The sequence below is a fragment of the Sander vitreus genome, chromosome 23 (genome assembly GCF_031162955.1).
Source record: "Sander vitreus isolate 19-12246 chromosome 23, sanVit1, whole genome shotgun sequence".
Taxonomy (NCBI): domain Eukaryota; kingdom Metazoa; phylum Chordata; class Actinopteri; order Perciformes; family Percidae; genus Sander; species Sander vitreus.
This window is the reverse complement of record NC_135877.1, coordinates 15,305,596-15,313,776: the sequence shown is the minus strand read 5'-3', so window position 1 is coordinate 15,313,776 and position 8,181 is coordinate 15,305,596. Positions and strand designations below refer to the sequence as shown.

The following is an 8,181-nucleotide window of genomic DNA, read 5'->3' as shown; positions in this document are numbered from 1 at the left end:
AGATCATGTCAGCTAGCTAGCTCCATAGACAGTAAAAGAGGCTGTTTCTACAACTTCAGTCAGTTACAAGGCAGGATTAGCTGGGAGACTTCTAAATGAGGGCGCACATGTAAGTAGTTCTTTTGTAGATTATGGTGAACTTGTGTGTGTTGTAGCAGTGCTTTGCTATTGAGAACGAGGTAGCATGCTAGCGTTAGCGTGCTAACGCTACGAGCTAACGGTTGCGGTTAGCAGCACGTTTCGGCTTGTGATGTCACAAGCCGTGCCGATTTTGAACAGCTCACCCAGAGACTGAAGGCAGGACACATTCAGAAACCGTATCTCACTCAGAACAGCATGGATGGATTTTTTTCAAAGTTGGTATGCGTGTGGAAGCACCAGAGACACAAAAGAACACCCCAAATCCCAGAAAATGTGTTTTTTTCATAATATGGGCACTTTAAAGCTACTTAAGGGGATTTCAAAGAGGAAAACTAGAGGTTAGAAGAGTTAAAGGATACACCAGGGATAAAATACACTCTTATAAAAGATGATGTACCTTGTGTTTCTGTGCCAGTATGCATGGTTTGGTGGAAGATATTCCTTTTTCCCACTGAACCATCTAAATCTAGACGTAGACAGTGTTCCAGCAGCTAAGATGGATTTTCCTGGTTAAAATGATCTAAAACAACTGCAAACATCAGATTTTGCGGTCAGCATCTCAGGCTCAAATGGCAAGTTTGATGTAAATAACTGAAATGGAAAAAGACAAGGCATTTTAATATATAATGATGTAATCAACTTTATTTATATAGCACAAAAACAGTTATGTGCTTTACCATAAGAGAAATGAAAAATAAACACAGATACATGATTTAGATATGTTAGTTAAATACATTACACCTAATAAAAAGCTATTTGGACAAGGTGTAAGGTACATTTACTTAAACACTGTACTTACGTACAATTCTGAGGTAGCCTACTTTAACCGAGTATTGTAATTTTACGCTACTTTATATGAAAATATGGTACTTTTTACTCCACTACATTTATCTATTTATTTATTTATTTTTAATTGTGGAATATCTACATTTACTTAAGTAAAAGATGTGAATACTTCTTCCACTACTGGATGAAGGTGGCAATAATAGTTTCCAGGTATCTGGTAGAGCAAGTCAAGTTTATTTAAATAGCAATACTTGGTAGATAGAAATTGCCTAATCTTTGAAATATACAGTTAGTAAACAGGATGTGTTTATGTTAACTGCTGTCAAAGGTGATAGCAGGATTCCTACAATGGGGTTACAGAATGAGACAGTGTTCCTATAATTTGAGAATAAGGTATCTTGTCACTATTGATTCGGAGGAAATTCTGAGACATCCACGTATGAATGTCATGGAGGCAGTTTTGGAGGGATTACATTTTCTGGAAATGGTTTGCTTAGAAATGTTGCTGCTTAGATGCATCTGAGTGGTTTGAAGAAAGTGGGCAGCTGAAAAAAAGATAATTATAATGACAATCATGACTATAATAATTTGCTGAAATGTATTACATTTTGCTAAACGACTTTATCTAATTATAAACATTTCTCCAGGCGTGGATTTAAACTTAGAATCATGAACACCATGAGGCCCAGGTCACTTTACAAGACATCAAATCCACAGAAATTCATAGAAATGACATATCTACCACTTTTACAACTGAATCAATACAAGTTTAATTATACACATTCGTCAAAGTGCTCCACATACTGAAGTAGTCGAATTCTATTCTTTCTGTGTTAGCCTCTGGCTCCATCTCGTGGCATTAACAAGTTTTGCAGTTATTTGATTAGTAGGTCAGAACAAATATAAGCCTACTTCATGTCCTTCTAATGTTTCCCTATTTAGATTTACGGGTCAATGTGACCTTATTGCCTCGTGGTCAGGCAGCTTGTTCTGGCCACGAGGTCCTTTGAACTATCAATAGCCTAACAGATCTAGAGATAAGCTCTGTTTAAACTGCAATATCTACCATCAATAACTCTTTATTGCTATGTTTTGGAAAAGAGGACGCATAGAATTTATAATAAATATATTATAATATAACAGTAACCCTTTACAATGCTTGGCTTTCACTAGAAATGTTAGATAAACTTGCTGTTTGTGATAGCTAATAGAGGGATATTGGTGGCTGTCATGCATCACTTCCTTGTTTGCCAACCGCCCAAAAAGACAAAAACCCAAAAAGGAGAAGTTGCTACGTTGACGTCGCTGAGCCGGCGCCTCATGCCTAAACCTAACCAATCCAAACAACGAAGGCAACGAGTACTAACCAATCAGAGGCGGGTCATGCCTTCGCCATCCTAGGCACCGAGCACCTTCTCTTAATACATCCGTGACCAGGCACCGACACCGCCACCGCGGCAGATCGGAACGAGCTACCCGAAGTCATTTTACAGTGAACCAGGAGGACCAGGGCGCTCCCGCACATTCTAGCCTCATAGAATGGGAAATCTGCTGCTCGCCATCGGGTAAGAGAATGATATGTTGCTGTGATAACATATTGTGTGTGTGTGTGTGTGTGTGTGTGTGTGTGTGTGTGTGTGTGTGTGTGTGTGTGTGTGTGTGTGTGTGTGTGTGTGACCTGTCTTGCGGGACTAGCATACATATTAAAAAAAAAAACTGGCTGATGCTGCGCTACATCCGCTTGAGAACCGGTGATGCATTTTTAAAGCCTTTTTAAATGAGCGAGACACTTAACTCTAACATGTTCCAGTTGTACCGCCATCGGAGGTTACCTAGAGGTTACACGGAGAACGGTGAAGCGTTGTAAATCGCTACACAGCCCAGCTTCGTTTCCTGGGAGTTCAGCGTTAATCAGAAACCCCTTCACTTCTTCTATACAAGATGGTAACCACTGATGTATCATGGATGTAACCAACGTTATTATGGGATGTATGCGACCACTTCCCCTCAATCTTCGTCATTTCAAGTGTTAATTATTAAAAAAGTAGTTCAAACTGTATTTAGAGCATGTGCCACACAGATCATGGGTGATATGGCAACCAGAAATTACACATTTATGTCATTGTTAGTATACCGTTCTTCTCACCTGCTTGGTAGAGCACATTTGAAGTCACTATATCTCATTGAAAACTGTTTTAAACAACCTGATTGAGCCATCTCTACCATTCGGTTTCGGTAGGCTAGCTATGTTATGATAAATATGTCTTTAAAATGTCTTTGTAATGTAAAAAGTATACATTTTTAGTTCGCCCTCCTTCAGAAAGTTAGTAACAAAAAAGTCATTCCAGACGTAGTGAAGCTAAGCCAATGTAATTTAAAGGGACTTTTAATCAAATCAAATAAAACTTCTGATCATTCATTGTTGTTATATGATACATCTAATGTTATTCTATTATGTATATGCTGCAATCATTTCAGAAGTTTGATTCTTTACTTTCTGAAGCCACGCTCGACCAAACTGTTGATTTGTCAGTTAGTGATAAGGCTAGTGATGCTGAGATAATACGTACAATTTTTATGAAATATTCACTATTGTTAATATCAAATATTTAATGTTATTTCATTATATATTTTATTTAAAAAAAATATACATCGGTATGATTTTTTTACCATATCCGAGATGTTTTGAAAGTACTGATAATAATGATAAATATCTAATATAAATATGTGGATATAATACTAATACTAGTACTATTTCCATGTTAACAAATTGACATCTATGAGTATATCACTAGCACTATACAGTACATGGTTTGTTTAAATGTTTTGGATTTGGACTTAGAACATATAAACAGTTTACAAAAAGTTTACAAAAGGACATACCATAAAAATACATTTTTAAATCAATGTGAAATGTGTTTCTTTTCATCCAAAAGACTTATATTATATAGTTTTATAGTGAAATCCTCAGAAATAACATATACATAGCCTAAACCATTTCAGTCTTTGCTGTCAGAGTGTGGGAATGACTAAATTGGTTTTTTGTTGCAGTCTCTTCAGGAATGACGCCACCATGTCTGAACAAGTGAATGGAGGGAGGTTCATTACCAAAAGGATCAGCAATGGGATAACTTATTATTACACTCCTTTCTCGGAGGCAGGGGAAGAGACAGTATGTGCTGCCAAAGCAAACTCTCAAACCTCCACTTCTCTTTGCTCCATATCACCGTCAGCTCTGCCCCTCAGCGACTCCTCCTCTGCAGATCCTGCCTCCTCTCCGTTGCTCTCAGATTCACCTTCACATACACCTGTCTCCTCCCAAAACCAATCAGATTCTGCAGCCACTTCCCACCCTCTTCTTGTTTTCTTTTCCTGGCTCAGTGCCCAGCCAGGGTCGGTGAGCAAATACAGGGACCTTTACTTGGACCGTGGCATGGATGTCCTCCTGGTTCAGACTAATGTAATGCACTTCCTGTGGCCTCGATGGGGGCTGGACCACGGGTTGGAGGTTTTGAAGGTTCTGGAAGAGCCTCAGTTCTCAGGGAGGGCGGTGCTGGTCCACGCCTCATCCATCGGTGGCTACACTTTCACCCAGATACTCATCCACATTGCTCAGGGACAGAAAAAACATGCATGGCTGGCCCAGAGGGTGATAGGGCACATCTATGACAGCTTGGTGGTTGGCACTCTTCATCACATGGCAATAGGTGAGTGAGTGTGATTCCCCTCAGGTTACTTTTGTGTTTGGATATGTGCTTCAGATCTTTAAATAATTCAATAGACAGCTGACCTGCTGCTCCAGTTTGTCAGGAGTCCAGGAATTATTTGTGATAGCTTGTTTCTAACCTGCCTTAGGACAGTGCCTTTTCACTTTGTTTTTTTCATGAAAATGTCCTAAATGATTAATCAATTATCAAAATATTCGCAGATTAATTTCACGCTGATCGACTAGTTGCAGCTCTTCTTAGAAAGTGGGGTTTTAAACGTCCTGAGTTAACATGGCAAAGGTTTTTTTTAAAGGGTTATTCTAATATCTTTTAGAGTTGGTATGCTTAATTTTGAATGTTTTAGGCTATATTAACACAGAGTCATTATACACATATTTTTTGATTCAGTGTGACTTACAACTTCCCAGGATTCCATTATCTCTGATGTCCATTACGAATAAACATAAATCTGCTTAGAAATCGTAGAAGATAGACGCCCCTTATAACTCCAGAACTTGCCTAAGAATCATCATGTTTTTAAGTAAAAAAAAATAAATAAAAAACAGTGATAGTTGTCTGCTTATCCATGGATACATTGCAAGCAAGAACTGTTGATAGCTAATTCGTCATATTTTTAATGGTGCTAATTTACCCAAAATGTAAACAAATATAGGCAATAAACAAGTTGTTGCCCACAACATCATCAAGTCACGGAATCCATGGCAACATTATACTCTATAAAGCAATATGGGAACTGTAGTTCCAAAACTTTGAGCATGAGTATCCTCCAAATAGAAGTAAGAAAAAGAATACTAGGAGTGGCAAAATCCATTAATATTAATTTTGTGAGTGGTAGAGAGTGAGACACATTTTTCGCCGGCACGCATAACGTTTTGAAGCTACAGTAATAATACAATAATGTGTTGTGTATATGTCATTGTACTCTTAATTATGAAATATTAACCCTTTTGATATTTCACTGTCTCTTGTTGGTATTCAGGCCTTGGCAAGACTCTGATGCCACGTTTTTCCAACTTTATCAAAAACATCGCCATGCTTTACTTTTGGCTCTTCAAAACCCACACAGCAGACTTCTACAACAACAGCATCCAGGTTTTCCGCAACAGCCCAGTTACTGCACCGGCCCTCTTCTTCTTCAGTGAAAACGATGCCCTGTGCAACCTGGCTGACATGGAAACTTTAATTGACCTGTGGAGGAAGAGGGGCGTGACTGTGGAGAGCAGGAAGTGGAAGGAGTCGAGACATGCAGCCCACATGCGATGCCACCCAGAAGAATACCTCTTCACGCTGGAGAAATACTTGAACTCGCTGCCCATTTCCTCCCCCAAAGCAAAAATGTAAACTGTTGGGGCGACCTCTAGCTCACCCAGTAAGAGCGTTTGCCCCCACGTTGGCTGAGTCCTGCAGCGGCACGGGGTTCGAATCTGACCTGCTGCCCTTTGCTGCGTGTCATGTCCGTGATCACATAAGGCTTGTATCATGTGGACGTGCTGACAGTGTTGTCATTACTTAGAATTCCTCATGGGGGAGACAGAAACTATGCACTATAGCTTTAAGCATGTTTGACTTTGTTGTTTTGATTTGAACCATTGTTACATTTAAAGGGATATGCACTTCTTTAATCAATTACTGTGGAGCCTTTATTGTGTGATGCTTGTTTTGCACATGAACTGTTGGTGCACCTTGATACCAGAGGTTTTTGCACAATATGTGAAATAAAACTTTTTCGAGCTCATGGTGAATTGCATTGTTCCTAACCTCTGTTTTTAATCTTTGCTCTATTTAGTTCAGCATAATGTCTATAGACTGCATACATCAGATTTAAATGGTGCATGGTGGGATTTTGTTTGTTCGTGAGGTCAGGATGATAGCAGTTTTGAACAGGCATGATGCAGGACAGCTAAAGGCTGAAATGGCCCAAGAGCTGGCAGCAGAAAGGTCTGTCACCGTTAACTGAACTGGGTATAAAAAGGTGGATTTCAAACAGGTGGTGACAAACATGGCCGACATGCAGCCAGTTCCAGTGGGTTAGAAGAAAGGTGAGTGAGTGACTGGGGTGAAGTTAAGTAAGTGCACACGAGGCTTTCTATGACGCGTTTTGTCATAGTGATGTTTGTGTTGTGTCGTCCACGGGTTTTATTTGATGCAATAGAAAATGGCGACACCTGCTGGCCAAATAGTGGTATTGCACTTGAATGGCTGCATTCAGTCTTGGCCCAAAATGAAACCCTCAAACTGTCGAGTTCTCTGCTTTGAGCCTAACATCACTAATGAAACTGGTGGTGTTATAGACATACGTGTATGGCGTGCTGCTTGCTATGATGAGGTAGCTGAAGAGGCTTGTTTGCTGGATTGAGCAGCAGAATCTTCTGTTAGCATTTTAATGTATAATGTATTTTTCTCATCCGTTTGTATTGTAAATTCTCATTAGTGTCAATACTTTGACGTAAAGTATAAGCACTTCTTTCATTTTGTATTAGATCTTTTTTTACTATAGTCATAAGTAATAAGAGTGAACAATATTTAGGTTATGCCTCAGGTAAATTTTTATATATATATATATATATATAACAATGAATGAAATAAATCTAGATTTTTAAAACATTTGAATATTGTCATTTTAAAAATAATTTAAATGTGCTATTTTTATGTGGTGTAAATTTGTGTGGCAGGTTGACCAGACTTGAAAAATATTATATTTGTTTTAATGCAATAACGCACAAGTAACATCATTAAAAAAAACATGCTTAATGGTTTTAAATGTTTTCATAAAAAGACACCTTTGACAAATAATACAGGCAACACATTTTGACTAAAATCTTTATTGCAAAGTTTAACAGAAATTACATTTCAGCTAAAAAGTCTCACATCCTAATATTTCTGCTCAATGCAATATTACGTCATAAAAAGTGCAAGTCAAATGCAATTAAGATTGCACATTCATCAAATAGTTTTCCATACTTGTTTAATATCTTGCACATAATAGAATACACATACCAACACATTATTTTTATTGTAACACATGGACGAAACATCTGTTGCTATTGTTTTTTTTGTTTATTCAAATTGTTAAAAAAAAACAACTAGTCTACAGATCATACTAAATAAAGCTATAGTTCAAATATTTTCAAACTTTTATAAAACTTTGTCATATAAAAATATGCACCTCAAAATGTACTTGCATTTAGCAACCAGAGGAAGAGAATTATTGCAGAAATATGTATAAAAAGAAATGTGAAAAGACAAAGTACTTTGTTTACTTTGTCCTTGTGGAGAAGAAACTTCTCTAGTAGCGCTGCACCCTTTGTCAGAGTCAGGTGAAGGTGACTGTCGGAGAACACATTGTCACTGGTCTCCCCTCTGGGTCTGGCCTGGATGGGACAGTCCATTGCCAGGGCGAGGGAGCGCACCCTTACCTCCAAGCTGGAGACATCAGCCTGGATCTGGCTGAGGAGCTCTGTGAGACGGCTCTGCAGTTCGTTATCCAAAAGGCCCGGGTCATGGCTGATACTAGTTAGTCCCTCAA

At 38.5% G+C, this 8,181-nt stretch overlaps 1 protein-coding gene across 1 annotated transcript; it reads left to right on the top strand.

Annotated features, from left to right (window-relative positions):
- The first annotated feature begins 2,275 nt into the window (after positions 1-2,275).
- LOC144512281 (transmembrane protein 53-A-like) lies at positions 2,276-6,390 on the top strand. The gene is made up of 3 exons (XM_078242934.1): positions 2,276-2,492; positions 3,979-4,634; positions 5,635-6,390. Exons 1-3 carry the CDS (start codon positions 2,467-2,469, stop codon positions 5,994-5,996), a joined length of 1,044 nt encoding a protein of 347 aa, XP_078099060.1. The 5' UTR covers positions 2,276-2,466; the 3' UTR covers positions 5,997-6,390.
- The last annotated feature ends 1,791 nt before the right edge of the window (positions 6,391-8,181 follow it).

Bases quoted from the DNA above. Each gene is read 5' to 3' on its own strand.
- LOC144512281 (XM_078242934.1), top strand. From the start codon at position 2,467: ATGGGAAATCTGCTGCTCGCCATCGG. The intron at 2,493-3,978 runs GTAAGAGAATGA...TTTTTGTTGCAG, and splicing joins AATCTGCTGCTCGCCATCGG to TCTCTTCAGGAATGACGCCA. The intron at 4,635-5,634 runs GTGAGTGAGTGT...GTTGGTATTCAG, and splicing joins TCTTCATCACATGGCAATAG to GCCTTGGCAAGACTCTGATG.